Source organism: Melanostigma gelatinosum (assembly GCF_949748355.1).
Source record: "Melanostigma gelatinosum genome assembly, chromosome: 2".
NCBI lineage: Eukaryota > Metazoa > Chordata > Actinopteri > Perciformes > Zoarcidae > Melanostigma > Melanostigma gelatinosum.
In genome coordinates, this window is record NC_136635.1 from 22,242,999 (window position 1) to 22,262,594 (window position 19,596).

General features: G+C 44.3%; 1 protein-coding gene across 1 annotated transcript in view; it reads left to right on the plus strand.

The window, feature by feature from the left end:
• The window catches only part of LOC306796476 (AT-rich interactive domain-containing protein 3B), a 47,426-nt gene that overhangs the window by 6,747 nt on the left and 21,083 nt on the right, over positions 1-19,596 (plus strand). The window contains exons 3-4 of the mRNA XM_079295414.1: positions 18,230-18,304; positions 18,817-18,889. Of these exons, the coding sequence (XP_079151540.1) occupies positions 18,230-18,304; positions 18,817-18,889 (148 nt within the window). The remainder of the gene's footprint in view (positions 1-18,229; positions 18,305-18,816; positions 18,890-19,596) is intronic.

Below are 19,596 nucleotides of genomic sequence, written 5' to 3' on the forward strand. Positions count from 1 at the left end.
AGTAGCAGTTGGGGTTAGGGTAATGACTAAGTCAAATGAGTATCTGTGCCCTATAGCTGTTTCTCTATCATACACGTCATACTTGTTCAACCAGAACAACTCCAAAATGAATGCGATGTGTACACTGCTAAAACAGATGGTTTAAAAAATGCATGTTTCTGTTGTTCATTTGAAGAATGTGTTTTGAAGTGGGCTTTGTGAAAGATACGAGCACACTACGTCGGAAGTGATTCTACTTTCGCCGGTCTTTCTAGTTAACTGCTAAGCTTTCAGAACACTCTGTTGGTAGTACTTTGAGACAGAGGGGCAACGCTCCACATTGGTTTATATGAGGTGTTGCTCTGGTATTTTCCAGCTTGTGTTTGTAGTTCAATGCTGCGTGAACCTCGCTTCGCCTCATTGACAGCAGGCCGTGGCTGGTCAGGGTGGGATGGAGGCGACTGGGCTTTTAACTCTGGGTTGCCTTTTTAAAATGTCATTTTTCTGATTGATGCTGCTCTTTGCTTAATGCAGCCCGACCGGTATGGCTACGGTTGAATTTGTGTCTGGATGGAAACAAATAAAGGCACATTTAATGATGCGTAATTAGATTCTGCACTTCCAGTAGAGTTGGTGTCTGTTTGTTTTCAGATTGACCTGAATAAGAGTGTGAAGTGTAATCGTGCTGGCACAGAGCAGGCTTTATTTCGTGCAGACCTGCTCTTAACAGCCATATGCGGACGATCTTCCCCTCCCCCCCCCCCCCCCCCCCCCCCTGCCCAGAAATAGAGGTATTGAATTTAGTAGCTAGATGAAGGGGTGGAGGTAGAGAGGGGGTAGGAGACTGACTGTGGAAGGAGAAGAGGGGCTAGTGGTCTGGCTCAACACACTACGCTGCTCCACCCAGAGGAAACATTCCAGACGGAATTAAAGAGTTAACTCTTCAAACAGTGAACATTCCCACCGGGGGCTCCCAACAAGAGACGGGGGGGATACGTGTGTGTGTGTGTGTGTCCGTGTTGTAGTCGGGCTCCTGATTGGTGATCTTTCAATTCATTTCACTCAGTGTCACAGGGGCTGTAAAAGAAAAAAAAGGCCTGAATGGGAGGAGCTGGATGGGAGGGGCCCGCTGGTACAGGCAGAGACACTTTCTTTTATTTCTTTTATTTGTTCGAGTCCCAAAGGGCACATCTGCTTCTGGCAGACGGGAGGAAGCTTTTCATTGTGTGTCCAGTCCCCTCACCTTGGTCTGGTCTAACACAGTGGGCAGTGTGTAGTCTGTCATGATGAGTCTACCATCCACGCTCAAGACTACTGGATCTGGGTTGTGTTCATGGAGTCCTGGTCCTGCATCCTTTGATACCTACTCTATTCTCTGTTAATTGCATTCAAAGTTGCATTTTCACTCGACATTGTCAATGCGAGTGAAATGTATGCCACACTTGTATCCTAGATGGAGAACCAAAGGTCTTTTGAATGGAGCTCGGTGGCCCCACGGTTTGAAGACAATTGGCAACCTGCTGTGTCTTTAAGTATTTATAACGCGCCATAGAAGAGTTTTGTGTTTTCAAGTACAGTCAGTTTTTCTAGCATCATGCCTGTTGAAATGGATGTTACATATCCAACAATAAACTAAATAAATAAAACCTCGTCTTAATTGAATTAAGAGTGGCAATTGTGATCCTGCCGTAGATCAGATTTGGACTCTCCCCATGTCTCGTACCTTGAGTACCAGAAATGTGTTCGGGAGTGCTCCTCGGTACAGACCCATTGTTATCTTGCCTTGCCGAATGTCCCTGCTCGGAGCACAAGGTCTCCTTGCCTTTTAGCAATGGAGGTGTCTGAAATCCCCTCATCGTCACTCAGGGCCACACCGCTCGTCTCCATTTAATGGAATTGAAAGGCAAAAAGTTCTCTCATTGAAATGCAAATGTCGTATGTCCATTAGAGATGTCACACTTTATATATATTTATTTTTTTCCAAATTGACCCTGGAGGACTGACTTCCTTGCTTCTAATGGAAACTGAGCTACTGATGCCTGCTGTAATTTGATCAGTTGCTAGTGAAACCGCAAGCCCCCCCCCCCCCAACACACTCTCTGCTGGTTCCATTTGTCCTTTACAACCACGCCCACTCAGCATATCTCAACACACCTGCCCTTTAATGAAGGCAAACAGAGAGAGGGGAATAGCCGAATGAAACAAACAAAGACATCCACCAGCCCCTTTGGCAGCTGCATGGAGGTAGAGCCAAGGTCGAATGACACCGTTGAGCAAAGTCTCCTTGACTTTCATGTAGGCTGACTGTATATAGTGATACATACAGTGCACATGTATATAGACTGCTGGTCACGCTGTGTGTCGTACTGACCCTTGGAACGGTATGCAAGGTCCTGTTGTCATTATACCATGTGCAGTATGGTTTAATATGTACCGTGTGGTTAACTTGTTGATCGGTCTGTCTGCACCACTGCTCACAGGGTTCTTCTCTGCATGTGCTTTATCTAAAGGGATATTGATGCTAGAGAAGCGCTAGGGGAGCAGTTAGGGGTTCAGTGTCTTGCTCAGGGACACTTCGGCACAGGACACGTAGCAGCCAAGGATCGAACCGCCGACCTTGCGGTTGCCAGACGAACCTCTCTACCCAGTGAGCCACGGCCGCCCCTAAAGAAGCCTTACTTCTCAAATGTAAAACCAAGCAGCTGTGTAAGGAGTTTGCCTGACTAAAAAAAAATCTCAAAAATTGGCTAAATAATATTGTGACTGTGCTGTCTCGTCACTTTGTTTGGTGCCAAAACAGCGTTGTGGTTCGATACACAATGATTCCATGTGAAGTGACTTCACAAAAAACAAACCATTCACAGTAGTTTTGTGCCGTTATAACGTCCAAACTGTAGGACTGCTCAACATAGATAAAGTCAGATAAAGTTTCTTGAACACTGTGATATACTTTTTTTTAACCCTGAGGAGAACTATGTGATAAGTTTAATGACAACATGGGATGTAGCCTGCGTCATTATAACAGGGACACAAAGTACCGCCACATTAATGAGAACATTTTTGTTGCAGCCAAAAAAAACGTCTCCAACTGGCAAACCGCAAAAGATACGATCTCCTTTGGCCTCTGGCCTCCACGTCGCTCCTTAGTGAGGCAGTGAGGAGGTGAAGAGTGAGAGTCGTCTATTGTCAGTGGCTTTTCTTGGCTGCCTCCTCAAACTGCTTTGGCTGAGCGCCAGGCTGTTGTCGGGCCTGCAGGTGCTAACTGGGCCACTGTGTCAAGGCCCTTGGGTAAACACCGCAGAGAAGGAGGTGAAAGAGCTGCTGGAGGCTTTCCTTTCACTGTAGCCTGCCGGCTTTTCAGTCTGCACAGTCATCGCACTGCCTGCCAAAATCCCATGTAGTTTATAATAGCATGTGGCCAGGTTGTTTGGCTGCCAAGTCTTCAAACATAAGCCGCGTGTAGTCACGTGCCTGTAAGAGGGAGCTACCAGCAGAGGAGGAAGAAAGAAAAAAAAAAAAAAAAGAGGTCCTGGCTGCTGCCCAGGAAATGTCACATTACACTGAAAGCAATGTGTTCACAGCTCAGCTTCCAACATTTACATTCTGCACTCGGGGCCGTGCGCTGCTCTCGAAGCGGCTCACTTCCTGAATCACAATCAACACAAGAAAAGCAACAGTAAGCAGCGTGTCTGTCAAATCCTTAATGTTGTACTTGTGTAAAAGCAGCTTCTTTCATAAAGGAAAAAAAAACATGATTCCTGCTAGCGTGAGCAAAGTCCTGCTCCCCTCTTAATCAGTCAACTCATGATTGAATCCGATTTCTACAGTCGGTTTGTCATTTTTCAATGCTTTTCATTCCGAATTACTTATTTCAAAGAAGCTTAAGCATATGGTAAATGCAAGATTTTGTCCACCGTGAATTTCTTTGATCGAGGACAGCCCTAGTTGGTATTTTTGAATCATGAAATCAAACAAGGTAAACAAATTGACACATTTTGATGAGTGGAATTTAAAAATAGACACAAACTATCTGAGAGATGGGGAACATCAGACCCTTTTTAGATTTACGTTTGCATGTATTTTTTGCAGAACACAAATGACTGGATGCACCACTCGTAAGGGTAGTATTGAATCATTTCAGATGACAAAAAACACATCACGCTCTGACCTGCAGCTGATCTGGTTAATAGACACACGCACTGAATAGTACTATGGACCATGTCAACTGCAGTCAATAATTTCAGAAGCCACGTTAGTAAATGATTAAAGAGTGGCACAGAAAATTTAATTATTAACAGCAGGGACTGCATTGACTATAGGTTACTATAAGAACTGTATGTTGTAGCCCGGGCAGGCCAATAAGCCCATGCTTGATGTCCTTCAGTGTGATGGAGCCTGCAGTGCACGTTTTTATTTCCCTTTTGCACTTATATGATTTGACAGCAGCAATCTAATCTTGCCGCATCTCGTTCACCTTAAGCAGGTACCGACTGAGCCGGTGACGTCTCTGTCTGAAATTTACATAATCACGAGTATCCGATCACGAGGCTCTTTCCTAATGAACATCAGCATATTAATGTGGAACACGGTTAAATAGTGTTTGTGCCGGCAGATTTGGGATGTCCCAACCCCCAGTGGAACCAGCCTTGATTTAACTGCCATCTGGTCAAACAAAGACATCTCAGGTTTTCTGCCCTGAATAAATGTGATTAGAAAACCAGAGGAAGCCTTGAGCCCAGGGAGGATGTGTAGTCCGAGCTAGTAGTAGTGACATCTACTGAACGACTAATTTACTGAGTGAGCGCACGAATAAAAATGAAGGCAAGTTAGATGGAGTTACTTGTTCTTTATGGAGGCAGCACGGTTGACACGCACTCTTATAGTGTTTAGTTGAATCAATAATGGCATATAGGCGAGCTCCGCACCATCGAAGCTGAATTACAGTCAAATAAGGTTCAGTGAATGTACCCTGCAAACAGCTGCTGACCTGTGATTCTGTAAACCCTGTATGTCTTTGCATTCATTGGTTTTATTATTCACAGTATGCGCTTTTTCTTTGCTGCAGCTGTTGCATTCAATGCAGTCAGTTTGCTCTGTTATCAATATCATATTCCCTGCTGCTGCAAGAGCCCAATTTCCCTGTGAGAATCATTACAGTTTTGTCTTATCTGATCCTATATATCGTGCCTCAGTGATGTCCGTTTATGGATTGAACTGCAGCATAGAGAAGTATAAAGCAGGCTTTTAATTGGGTTCTGTAGCCTGAGGCTGTCAACAATTGAATGATATAGTTTGACTCAGCATAATACTTAATGTCCGAAGTATCATGTCTTCTTAAACCATCTTTTTTATGACATGATCTGTGTTTGTAAATTTCGTCAGTAGGTTATATGTATGTTAATATAATGATGAACAATACATGAAATGAGTTGGCACAACATTGTTTCGGAGGTTTTTCTGCAGATGCAAGCACCCATGATGCACTGGGGCCAGGGCCTGTGATGCAGCAAGTCCTTGGTTGGTTTTCCATGGGAGAGGCATTGCCCAATAAAGAAAGGTGATGAGCACTGTAGCTGGCACTTCTTTTAGCATGGCCGGTTTGTTTTTTTTCACCAACAAAAAAAGACCAAACATTTTATTTTTGTTGTGCACACGACTCACACCCTGACCATATTCATATTCTCAAATTATAAACCAGTTAGATCGTGGCACGTCATTTGGGTGGTCACATACAAGTCCAGCGTTGAGTGAATGAGAAATGTGTTCTAATATCCAAACCAGTCAAGTGTAAATGACAGAAATAATGGTATTATTTCACAGGAAAGCAATTTTGCTTTTTTTCTTAAACCAATGGACTTACCGGTAATAGCTTCTTGCTAAAATTGATGATTGCATGACTTCCACAGCAACGACACTCTGAACGTTTGTTTTCTTAAACATTTCGGTTAAACAATTCCCACACTAACCAGCAGTTTGGTTGTGCTCCAAGTTTTTGTGTGGCTCTGTAAGCGTCCAGTAGAGATGTAGTGGCTCGTTGGCCCCTGGAGATGAGCTCCAGATGCATGACGGGCTGCATCATCCCAGCAGGGGTCCCTGGGGGGGGTCAGGCCAGGCCTGTCAGAGGTGGAATGCCCCTGCACACTTAACGCTGGCTGAGAGGAAACAGATACCATTGGACCATTGGCTCTGAACGGAGAAATAGCTCCCTATCGATTCGACTCTACAGAAAGCTGTGAACTGCGCTTATGGTTTGAACATTTGATACTGCAGATTCAGAGAGATAGTCACAACACTAACTTCTCTGATGGAGGTAACCCACACAGCACACCTCTTTGCCCCACCAGCAAACGCCCGGATAAACAAGTTTCATGTGTAACGAGATGTGATGCGTCCTAATAGAAGTGAAGGAATTTTCTTTTGTTGATTGCGAATGTGTCGAGTTCCTGGCTCTGTCAGTGTAATGAGAATGTATATAAAGGCCTATCAGGTCCGTGTGATGTCTCCAGCTGCCATTAGCACGGGGGTGAAGTGGATGCTTGCTCTTTGGGAGATGTGAGATATGCCAGGTATTTTTAGCCAAAGCTTTTAACCCAGAAGAACCGGCTAATAGCTGCTTTGACCTGAATGCAGCCGTATAGCTTCTTGCTCAAAGCAGCATTGATTACACGGGGTTTTTACAATTCGTTTAGCCTTAATGTGCTGTGAGAGGATGAATTTGTGTCCTTGTGAAATGATGAGTGCTTTGCATATCGGGGACAACTTAATATATGTCACTGTACACTTCGCGGTGCAAAACAAATAGCTTCAAATCTAATTATCGGTGAGAGGTTACCGAGGGGGCCTCACGCAAGCCTGTGCATACTTTAGTTGGAAAAACCGAGTCTAGTTTCTGATGGGCCCGAAGCAGCGCGGGAAAGGGTTAACTCTGGGAGTACGGCCTGTGGTGGCACAGATGTGATTCACTAAAATGTTTGCTCTGCCTGTGAAAGGGTCTTTCAACCAATGAGTGTGAACTTCTGGCCACACCAGCCCATAAACGATGCATTTGTGTGAGGCAGCGAAAGGGGCCAGCTAGTGTAATGGGGGATGGGGCCTCTGCCTGTGGAATGTGGTGTCTTGGTGAAAGGGCTGGAGCTGAACAAATGCAGTCAGTTTATTTGGCAAACCAGAGTTGCTGGTCACCAACAGACATGTTTACCCAAGAACAAAATATGCAGATCCACCTCTTTTCTTTCAGACATAGGTCTTTCTTGTTCTCTCCCCACCTCTTTCTCTCTCGCAATTCTTTATTTTGTTCCTGTTTAAGTGGCTGTATTGACATGACTGCGCACAATACAATGTTACTAAAGCATGTTAACAAGAACTAGACCACATCTAATCATACAAAAAGGGAAGGGCAAAAAAAAGAGCTTTGTATCGGAATAATATAATATAAATATAATAATCTAAATATATAGAAAAGATGGTTGTTCTCTCTCTCTCGTGTGAAATTGGATGAGGTGAAAAAGTGTGTTGATCAAGTTTTTCTTCTGCGTGTGTCTGCCTGCCTGCCTATTTTCATTCTGTCTTTATCTGTGACGACCCCCGCCCCCTCTTTTTTTTTTTTTTTTTACTCTTTCTCTTTTTCTGCTTTGTAATTTGAGTGATTAATGGAGGGAGGGGTGGTCTTGCCTAAAGGCTTGTTTTTCAGTGGCCTGTTTAGAGGTGCTTGGGCCGGGGCAGGTACCAACACGTCGTCCCCCCTGGACGTTTAGCCCCCTTCGTCCCGGCCACTTTGCCTGTTCCCCCCCAATATCCCGACATCTGCTCCAGCCACAAATGTGGCCGCACACTTGGCGGCAGGCGTCCCCCCCCTGGGGTCCTGTTCTCCGCTGCCGGGCCTGCTCTCATGCGATATGTCACCCTTTTTTTATGCTCCATAGTAATTCTTAATGAGAGCAGAGGATCTGCGGTAGATCTGTTTGTAAGCAGGACCTCTGCCATATGTCTCCCGAGTGGCAGTGAGATTTACTTCCCTCTCGTCGCACATGGAATTATGATTAGCCGGAGCCCTTTGTTGGGGGTAGCGCATGGGCAGCTCACCATGAGATCTCTTACACTAGTTAGCAGATAAAGGACGCCATCCGCTCAGCTCCCGCCCCTCACCCACTAACCCCTCCCCACATCGAGAGCCACTATAAATGATCCACGGAGTCCCGCTGTGGGATCAAGCCTCCAATTATTTGATTTGGATTGGAGATTGCTTCCCCCCGCAATGCTCGTTTTTGCAGGCATGCTGAGAGGAATCAGATTTGCTTTCTCTGGAAGACTGAAGGCATCTTGTTGTCGAGGAGATGAGGAAACAGGCTTACTAGTGTGTGTGTGTAATCCGCTTTAATCACAGATCCAGTTCTCTTCACAAATGCATGTACAAAACGGATACATTTTAAAGATGTCTCCGCCTTTCTCGGGTCGCTACATTTTTGTCATATTTTAGAGACAAATAAATTTCTTGTCGAGTCAAATGTGCAAAAGTAAGCACGTTTAACTACCCAGCATGTGCGTAACTCCTTTTCTTGCTTCTCGCCATTCATCACTATTGTTGGCAGCGATCCAGATTTCTGCTGGCGTCCTTGATTGTGATTAAATTACTGCCGCTGTGTCTGTTTAAGAGATTTCCCCCGCTGAACTGTTTTGACAGGCAGCAATTTGGCTAAAAAAGATTAGTCCGGGAATGAGATGTTAAGAGTACCTGTGGGATGAGAGGGGCTCTGCTGTTATTGTGAGGTCCTGTTACTGGTGTACAGGAATGTTGGTGATTTTCACGAGCCTCCCTCCCTCCCTGTGTCTGTATTCTGGCAGAGCTCACGTTAAGCGCAGTGACATTTTGTTACCCTTGATTTACCAGCTGCGGTTGCTATAGGGATTTTGCTTGTATGTGCATGTATTTAGGTTTTCTTATTGAGCATTGGAGTGGCTGTTTACACCCCCCCCCCCCTTCTTAGATAGCTTATTTAGGGTTTAACCATGGAAACCTTCACTGTGTTAGTCAGAGTTGGGGTGTCTCGTTGGAGGTGAAGGGGTTAAGTCACCCTGGTAGCTGTGATCCTGCCCTCGTCTCGGTTTCCCCGGCGTGGCGGTAGATGACTGAGGATGATGAGTATTGACGTGTGCTGTGAGATTGCGTCCGGAGGGGGCTGGGGACTTCCCTGTGTTTGCACATCCAGGGCTATTGATTTGCCTCCCGTTCAATGGCTCTGGCCCAGGGGGACTTGAACTGCTGTGTAGGAGTGGGAACACAGAGAGTCATGACAGTAGCTCGGAGAGGGAAGACGGGGGTTAGGGGTATGGCTCAGGGACTAACGGGGCTTTAACATGGCACGTGCCTCTCTTCATTAGGCCTTGTTTAGTCTGCAGGGTTCAACTGGCAGGCCGCAAAACAACAACTGTTTTCAGGTCTGCGCCACATTTCAGATGAGGCATTGTGTCACTTTTTTTTTTTTTTTTTCTGCGATCCCACACGTCAGTCACCCAGTCTATCTATTAGGGGTGGGGGAAAAATCGATACAGCATAGTATCGCGATATTTTGCGTGGCGATATTGTATCGATACACGGACGCAAAGTATCGATATTTTATTATATAAACTATTACAATTTGTTATTTTCTTTTATTTTCTTTTTTAGAAAAATCAAATCAATTACTTTGTCAGTCCACTAGATGGTGCTGAGTTGTTTTCTGGTGAGGTCAGCAAAGGTCCTGGGTCAGCATGATTGGTAGGAAGTTGGTCAAAACAAAGAGACATCTGGCCTCACAACGGGGTTAAATCTGCCAACGGTAGCCGGCTCATGGGGAGAGTGCAGCGCATAACTGGCTCTCTGCCCTCGACGTCTACACATCGCAAGTTATACTGAGTTATATAACTCTTATATCCTACTTATAAAAGTTATAGTTCATATACTGAGTCCATACGTTTGCATTTAGTTAAGTTGGACTATGTAGTAATACAAACAGTTCAGTTTGTCAGGTTCGTGCAACATTTATGACATTGTTGGTCAGATTGCTTGACAATCCTATTCTGCTGCAATAGAAATGTTTCAAGTGAGATGAACAGACTGAGAACTTTATCTGACATAATTTGAAGTTGAAAAAAGTAATAAATCGCAATATAGGCCTATGTTATCGCAATACTCAGAATATCGCAGGATCGTGATAATATCGCAGGATCGTGATAATATCGCAGGATCGTGATAACATCGCAGGATCGTGATAATATCGCAGGATCGTGATAATATCGTATCGCGGGATCTCTGGTGATTCCCACCCCTACTATCTATAGCAGGGGTCTCTAACTGGCGGTCCGGATCCGGACCCAGACGCAGTTGCATCCGGACCCAGGACCTAAAATCTATATTTCGGAATCACACATATATTAGGCAGCGAGTTTGTACTTTAACCGGTAGGGTTGCACGGTGTATCGATACTAAAAAGGTACCGCGGTACCTGTACGTTAAAAACGATACGATTTTGTATATTTTTAGTGTCGATACTTCATTAAAATAGCGCGCGATCAGAGCGCACTGGCTGCTCCGCTCCCTGTCATGCTGCCTGCAGGCATGCAAGGGGGCGGGGCTGCCCAGCGCGCTCACAGCAACAGGCAGCGCGCACTCACAGCGAGTGATCACAGGGGAGACATGCACGAGCTTTTACCGACCGTCCTCGGGTTGTTGGAAAACAAGATGCCAGAAGTATCATCTGGAAGTACTTTGGCTATATTGCAGACAGTGAAGGAAAGCCCACTGACCTACAGAGACCTGTTTCGGACCTTTGCCCGAGGAGATTTTCTCAATCTGGACCTTTTGGAATTTTAGTTGAAGACCCCTGATCTACAGTATAAAGTATGCAATTGGCTGCGGACTTCGGCTGCACCATATATCGTTTCTGCATCGACACTGCGATGTGAACATTTGCAACTTTTTTGCTGCTTCGATACAGAAGGAAAACTCGGGACGGTTCTCGTTTCCACGACTCATTCGGTGTTTCACGTTAATTACCTGCATCCTTGGTAGACCCGCAATATTTTTACACTTGCACGTTGGATCCAACCTCAGCGGGTCAGAAACGGCCGCTCTGTGTGGGAGGAGCCTCTCCCCGGTGCTGGCTGGTCCTCGCCAGGCGCCTTTTCATCCGTGGCAGTGACCGCCTCTCGTAGGTTCGGCGTGGAAATCCCCGGGGTGAAAGTTGAATATTTCCTAAGCTCAGCGGCTGCTATTTGAGCCCACTCAACCTCCTACTGGAAGAGTGAAGGCAAATCACATGGCGCTGTTATTAAGAATGAGCCTCTTCATCTAATAACAGCTCCACTATCAAATTGGAGAAGTGCTGTCAACATCCTGAGCAATCAATGTCATCCATCCCCCACTCCCCAAGCAGCAGCCATTAACCCTTCTTGTTCCGGCATGCCTGGTCTCACTAAAATGGTGGCTCTACTCCAGACATCTTTCTATAATGGCTGCGTAGAATTACCCCCGAGCCATGTATCGACATTCAAATGAGTGTGTTTTTGTCGTTTGTCCGGGGCGGATGGAGGGATATGCAAAGAATGTCAACTTGTTGCAGACGGAGGGTTGCCCACTGTGCTGTAAGACAATGATGGCACATGAATGCACAATTCAGATGTATGCATTTAACAACTGTGGTGCACTCAAAATGGGGTAGTTTCTTTTAGGAAAAGCAGCCAAATCTTCTGAAATAATGACACGGATTTTTTAAGGACGTAAAACTGCACAAATTAATTGTCAGCGCTAGAAGAACAGTGGAGGGCGATGACATATTTTTGAAAAACTCTACAGAAGAATACCAAATGAAAACATGCGAGTATAAACGCCCCTCCACCCACCTCGGCAATGACCAGCCATATATATGTATATATATCTGTCCGTACAGCTTCATAATGTGATTAGGCCACCCACCGCCTGGCCAGTAAACCTGCTAACAGCCTGAGAGAGAGAGAGACGGAGAGGAAACACGGGCTGCTTAAATACATGAAGGCTTCTGTTCAGCACTAGCATATGGTGGCAATGCATATACATGGACACGCATGTTTAATTCTCTATTTGATTTATTTATTATCATTTCATTTGACCTAATTGAATTGTAGTTTGGATAAATATACTCTCAAATAACTGCCTATAATACAGGTTAAATGTAAAGAAAAAAAGATGTAACGAAAACGCGTACATTTACCTAAAGATACTTTCTTAAAACACTTAGTTTGAAACTATTCTAAATGATATAAGCCCCTGCGTTTATGCCCCTGTCATGAATGTAGGTGGGGTGTGGGAACTTCTCTCTTTAAAGAAGTCATTTCTGGGTGGAGCGCTGGATGTGATGAGGGGGCTGAGGTGACTGATCATAAGGAGTGGTCCCAAAACATCAGTATCCACTCCTAACTTGACAAAAACGCAACATAGTGTTAACATTCCTCAGCTGACCACGGTCCCAATTCAAGAGCCAACATGTCTGTTCATGGTTAACGTCTTCCATGTTTCAATTACTGTGCTTTTTCTTTTTTCTTCGTTGAAGCGGCCAGAGAAGCAGACTTTTTCTGTGGATGCAACTAAACGGAATAACACTTCTAGACCCAAAGACAAGGAATCATTCAAAGGTAGTTTTAAGACCCAGAAGTGTAAAATCAACAGCAGCCACATGGTGCACACATGTGTTTGTTGCAGATGCCTGCTTGGTTGTTGTAAGTTGCTTTAAGTCTTCTGGTTAGTATAATAACCAACTTTTAAAAGCTTATCCCTGTTTCATACTTTGGCCACTCTTATTTAGCATTACAATAGTTCGTTTTTTATCTTTACCGCCATCGACCCTTTTCATCATGTTTGCCATTCAGCCTGAGCTTGCCCTCTGCCGTTTCAGTCATTGTGATGCTACAGTAGTCAGTCATCTGTCTGTTGGAGCAGACTTGGATGGGTCATTCAAGATTATGCTTTAGTGAAAGGATTTGAATCAGGGGAACCATTGTAATTTTCAAATTTGTACTACATACAACTTATGGATATCAAGATAATGTGCTGATAATTATCACATTATTATATTTTATCTTCGTCTCCCACCTTTATCTACAAACACCAACCTTTGCTGTAATAACTGAACTGGAGTACTTTCTGTTGTGAACTAGGATTAAAGATTTGGCTCCATGAAGAAAAGCATGGCGACTGACGATCAATAAAATAGGCGATCAGGACATTGCCATTTATGCTTTTCTCGTCGCCGATCTCTAATAATGTTGCATTGTGTTTAAATTGACAGAAGAGCTAGTAGGGTTAGCAGCACTGCTAACGACCAACAAACCAACGTTCTGTTCAGTTACCTCATGATGCGTTCAGGCTCTGTTCAGTGAAAATGAGTATTGGGCGAAGGTAAATTATACCGTTATCATGATGTGTTCACATGCAACAACATAAATCGATATTAGAGATGAATTATGAGCCGTTTACGCAACTTGTATACATACATCTTTAAAACTACTAATGACAAGATTTGTTTTGATCGATAAAAATACAATCTTTTATTTCCTAATCATTTAAATTGTGTTTTTATGAAGAACAAAACCACTACAGGTGACTATAACAAAGTAAAAGGATAACATTTAGAACTTTGGATGGTTTACTGACTTCAGAGCGGTTGAAATGATTTGTACCACGAATGATCAGTGAGAGTGAAAGATCTGTCCAGCATTCCTCGAAATCTGTGTAAAATCTGTGCTTATTTCATTCATTTGAAAATGGGGCAGAACAGATACTGTTGGAGCAGGAAGCCTGACACCGACTGGACGGTGGTGTTCTGTCCCTTTTTTAAGACCTTTTGTTCTCTCTTGATGTCGGGAACACCTTGACCGCTCCGTTCCCATAACAGTGTCCCTCATGGAGGCCTTAGTGTGTATGTGTGGTTGTGCATGTGGTTTGGATGTAAACACGTTTGTGTTCACCTAACTAATCCAAGGCCAGTAACCCAGCAGCCATTGGCTGTTGTTTTGTAGTTTACATCTGACTGGTGAGCTGGGAGTGAATTCTATTGTTGGAAGGCAAGGCTCATAGTATTTTACTTCGGATAAGAGCCAGAGATGTCTGTTAAATTCAAGCATGTATTAGACATAAATGACTACCGTACTTTTCGGGCTATAAGCCGCTACTTTTTACCCCACGTGTTGAGGCGTCTGCTTATAGTCCGGTGCGATTTATATACGGATTTTTCGTAGCTTTTCTCCGCCACAACAACAACCGCAACTTCCGGTTACGGTCTAACACAACATTTACTAGCTCCCGACACAGAACAGTTGCTACCAGCAACCCCTCTGCTACCAGCTGTTACTGACAGGGTCGCTACAATATGGATGAAGTACCTTTGACCTACCTCTCACTAGGACTGTTAACAAAAAAGGTTGAACGGCAAGATGCTTTTAACAGTACATGTCCGACTCGCTAGCTTCTAAGCAAATTTTAACATTACGGCCAATGGGGAAATGCTAACCGCGATTAGCATTAGCGAATATAATATATCTTCGTACATCTTTTCATGCAGACATACTTACAGACGAAGGTCTCTCAAGGCTACCAAACGGAAGAAGTGAAACGAAGCAGCGTGTCTTCTCATTAGAATCTAAAAGCAACGTAGCCGTAAATGCTACTCAGAGCTACGAGCTACGTGGACACGCTGCTTCGTTTCACTTCTTCCGTATGGTAGCCTTGAGAGACCTTAGTCTGTAATGTAAGTGTGTCTGTATTATGGATTTTACGGATTCTGTACCCTCGTGGGGTGGGGGTCTGTTTCGCTTTTATTTTAATCAAATCAAAGAGGCTACAGATCTGAGTAGAACACCACTAAGCACCTGCCAAAAGGTTGTCCAAACACCACCTGAACAAACAACGAATGGCTGAGATAAAGCAAACTGAAAACACGCATATTACTCGCATGCTGTGGGGGGGGGGGGGGGGGGTACAGTTAGGACAATGTTTAGAAAAGTGTAGCATTCAGCGTGTTGTTGAAAGCAGTTGTCACGGAGAAAAATACCGGAAATAGTCCAGACATATTAAAATAAGTCCGAAAAAAAAGTCCGCGCAACATCATCATACCAGCCATTGTAAACACAATTATACATGAACTAAGATCATATCTGGAAGATATGCCACAATTGTGGCCAACAATCGACGAACTATGATCGCTGTATGGCGCTCTCTCCACCGTCTCACCATGGAGCATATGGCGGATGAATAGCAAAGTGACACTGACGAAAGATTGACTGAAAGCACAAACGAAGCAATTCTGAGGCTGTTCAATTCCGACACTGAAGAAGAGGACTTTAATGGTTTTAGTGCACAGGAGGACGAAGGCGACAGCGATCAATAGCGATCCTTTCCGGCTCGGATCAGAGGGATTACCGGTACCGTAAGCCACTTCCCGGCTTGGACCTGTGCGGAGCGCGTGGAGCGCGTGGAGACGCCTCCTAGTTGACGTATTACCGGTTTTTCCAGTTTTCTTTTATTTATTTTTTTACAGTTTTCTTTTTTTTACAGTTCTACAAAACTTGTTCTACAAAACTTGTTCTACAAAACTTGTTCTACAAAACTTGTTCAAGAGTTTTTTGTGTGTGTGTTTTTGAGTGAGAGAAATAAATCATCTTTGTTTGCACTATAACTCTGCTGTCCTGAGTCTGCATTTGGGTCCTTGAACCACACCACATCATGAACCGGTAGGTAGATGTCCGACTCTCTAAGACAGACTAAGGCCTCTCAAGGCTTTTAGATTCTAATGAGAAGACACGCTGCTTCGTTTTACTTCTGTTTGGTAGCCTTGAGAGACCTTAGTCTGTAAGTATGTCTACATGAAAAGATGTACGGATATATAAATTATATTCGCAAATGCTAATCGCGGTTAGCATTACCCCATTGGCCGTAATGTTAAAATTAGCTTAGAAGCTAGCGACATGTTATGATGTTCAGAGAACAAGACAACTTTAGTACTGTTAAAAGCATCTTGCTGTTCAACGGGGACACCTGCGGCTTATAGACCGGTGCGGCTTATCTATGTAAAAAAAAAAAAAATTGATTTTTGATCGGCTGGTGCGGCCTATGTGCCGGTGCGCTCTATCGCCCGAAAAGTACGGTAAACACAGTTCAGTTAATATAACTATCAGTGTGTCCTATGTGTACACACACAGGTCATACTGTTGCAAGTATTATCCAGAAGTACAATTTGTTTTTATTTTTTCAGCCGAGACGGTCACACACACACAGGTTTATGTAAAAGTGGAATTGATATTCTATCATGGAATTGCATGCTGACAAGCAGAATTATGTTTCCCATGAAGCTTTATGGCTCCCCGTTTGGTTACTGCGACTAAGATTACACATAAAGTCGACCTCTGGGCCACTGAATCAGGAACATCCAGCAGGTATAAAAGCTGCAGAAAGCAAAGTTGGGGTTTTTTTCATGCACGAGCAAGCACGTGAGATTATACATGGGTGCAATCTGAACTGTCTGCTGTTATAATCATTTATAATGGTTAAAGGTTAACAGAGGCGGTCAGATTGTGTGCAAAGGTCCATAAGGCCTCCAAATGTACCACACGGTATATTTACCTTGACATGGCGATCCCGTTGTAATCTCTGGCATACTACAGATAATGTAAGATGACAGCGAAATGCATTTTTGATAATGAATGAGCCGCATTTGTCCACTCATTTTCAGCACAAGATATTTGCAGAGAAGCCGAAAATGGATAGAACTCTCACTTTTGAGGGGATAGTGATCTCCTGGTATGTCTTTGAACATTTGACCATTGGACTTCAAATATTCGTTTTTCCCTACTTGAAATTAAGCATTCGGGAACTAAACTCATCGGAAAAATACCATTATTGACGGTTAACGATGTTGATTAAGCGGATTTCCACCCCAATAAAGCTGGCTATTTTGGAGACTTTTTAGTTTTAACGTGTAAGAGAGGGTGTCCTCAGTAGTAGGTACACCATTTAGTAACAAAAGCCTTGGTGCGTTCAACCCTACCCTGAAACGTCTCATTTTCAGTGGGTTTGCAAGTTGATGGCTGATGAGTATTTGTTTAGGGAGCGTGAACGCTGACAACCGTTACACGTACAGAGAGTGAGAGGGTGAAAATGACTTGCTTTCAGGGGCCTTGACAACCTTTGCCCTCCCGGCTCTCGTTTCAGGCCTTGTAATTGCCACTGACCAATGGGCTCCCGTTTGAAACTGGACCCCGTGCTGCAGCTATTAACGTCCCCCTCCGAACGGATCTTGTTTTGATTCCTGATGCTTTTATAGGTTTTGTCTTTAGGAGACATTCCTGGTCGGCACATACCGTGCACCCCTTTCTGCCCCTATTTCCCTTCCTTCCCGTCTTGTGGGGCCATTGCCCCCCCCCCCCCCCCCCCTGCACTCACAAACATACACACAACCATGATCAGCCTCTGCAAGTGTGTGTGTGTGTGTGCTTGAGCTACTGACCAGCCCGCCCTCCCTTGGCCCCTCCTGACAGCCAGCTACACTCCATGAACTTGGCTACCCGTCACAGCTGCGTTAAGATTGAAGGATGGGGGGCCCTTGTATCCAGCTGGGTCGGAAGACATGGGTGGGGGCAGGGCAGGGCAGGCCCAGATGCAGATGGTTTAGGTCAAATGGAGATGTTTGAGGATGAAGGGGGAGGGGGACTTAGGGGCTCAGGGGCACAATAACTCCAGAGGTTACTCCTCCAACCCCTGGAAAAACGCGCTCTTGGAGTTTGAGTATGCATTGGTTTCCATGCGTTTGTGTTGCAGGATGTTGGTAGTTGTTCTAACTAGCTAGGAGTTTGCGCTTATTTTTTTGCCAGACATGAACTTTTTCACCTACAGTCGTTGTCAACCTGATGGAATCTTTGCCAGAAATCAAATCAGGTCCAAGTCCATTCTTAAGAATTACAAATGTGCGGCTACATTAGTGGGCTACATTAATGGACTACATTAATGGTGGCACCAGGCAACGTCCCCCCCTTCAGTTCCAACCAGGGACCTTAGTTGCAGGACAGACGTGTATCCCTCCCTCTCCCCATCATGTTTTCTGTCCTTATCTCTGCTGTTGCACTTTAATTAAGATAAAACACCAAAAATAATAACAATAGATGACCACTACAGTCTGTAATCTGTACTCTTACTCTCTAGGTGTTTGTTTACTGACCCTATCTGTGTTTTCTCTCTCGTCTATTGTAGAACGGCAGCGCAGGCTGGGCGGATGAGGCTGACAGTAGCCGAGGAAGAGGAGAGGCCTCCAGAGACTTTGCTAAGGTAAGCGGTTGGAGACCATGATCACCAAAAGCCTCGACACCACTTGCATAACCACATTTGTTCTTATAGATATCGAACTAGTGGAAATTGTGAATAAGTGAATCTTTTGAAACATTCTCTAAACACAGAGCTATACATTTATCCCCATGGCATGGTTTCATGTTTCCTCACCTCTTCTGTTAAATGTTGCAAACCACAGCGATAACAGCTAACGGTCAGCTGGCCGGTGACATGCATGTATGTTTTGTGCCTATGTCAGAGGAAGCACAGCATTTGCACTGCAGAGAACATTACACAGACGAAAAAAACAGGCGATCCAACACTTTCCACTTTCCATCGAATTAAACATTGCAAATAGAGAATATGTCGGATTGTGGTGTTGTTAACAATTGATCATGCTGACCACAAGAGCCAACAGTGCCAGGAACTGCAGGGGACTGTTGGCGACATGCAGTGGTCAACGGACAAGTCGACGCACTGCGGCTCTAATGAGCTTCTGTTTCCTCTTTCAGTTGTATGAACTGGACAATGACCCTAAAAGGAAGGAGTTTTTGGATGACCTCTTCACCTTCATGCAGAAAAGAGGTAAGAGCACCCCCGAGACCCCCACATTATATTAAGAAGCATCTGCCTCTTTTTAGTTTGGGCACAGACTAAGGCTTACACTTAGTACTTAGAGAATTCATTTGAATCCCATGTAAATCTTTACTCAACCTCCAATTATTAAGAACCTTTTCTACATGTTACACTTTGGTGTAAATGTTGTTGTTGAAGTGTACTTTGTTAATGGGTTCCTGATCAGAAACGTCTGGGTTTAGCTCTATGGTTTCAGGCTTTGTATCCATATATATTAATATACATTTCAATTGAAAAAACTCAAATATGTTTTTGTAACAAGGCATGATATCTATAGTTGTTAAGAGTTGCCACAAATGTGAAGTTGGTTGGAGTTCATTTCCCTCCGTCTCCCTATGTGGAAAAAGCAAATACCACACAACTTCCATTTCTTAAGAGTCATTTCCTGTCATGGTGTGAGGCGGGGTTGCTACAACCGGTTTATTTGGTGGAGTCCATACAAACCGAGCAAGGATAAAGATATAAAATGAGTTTTCTTTGTGGCTTTGTTGTTCTAAATGTATTGGCTTGTCCCATAGTTGTCACGTGTGCTGTGCCACCGATCAACTTAAAAAAAAAAGAGAGAAACGTGCTCGAACTCTCACTGGCTAAGAAAATCCTCTGCTAATTCCCCTCCCCAGAGTAAAGCCTGTAAGGGGTCAGCAGGAGAGATCAGC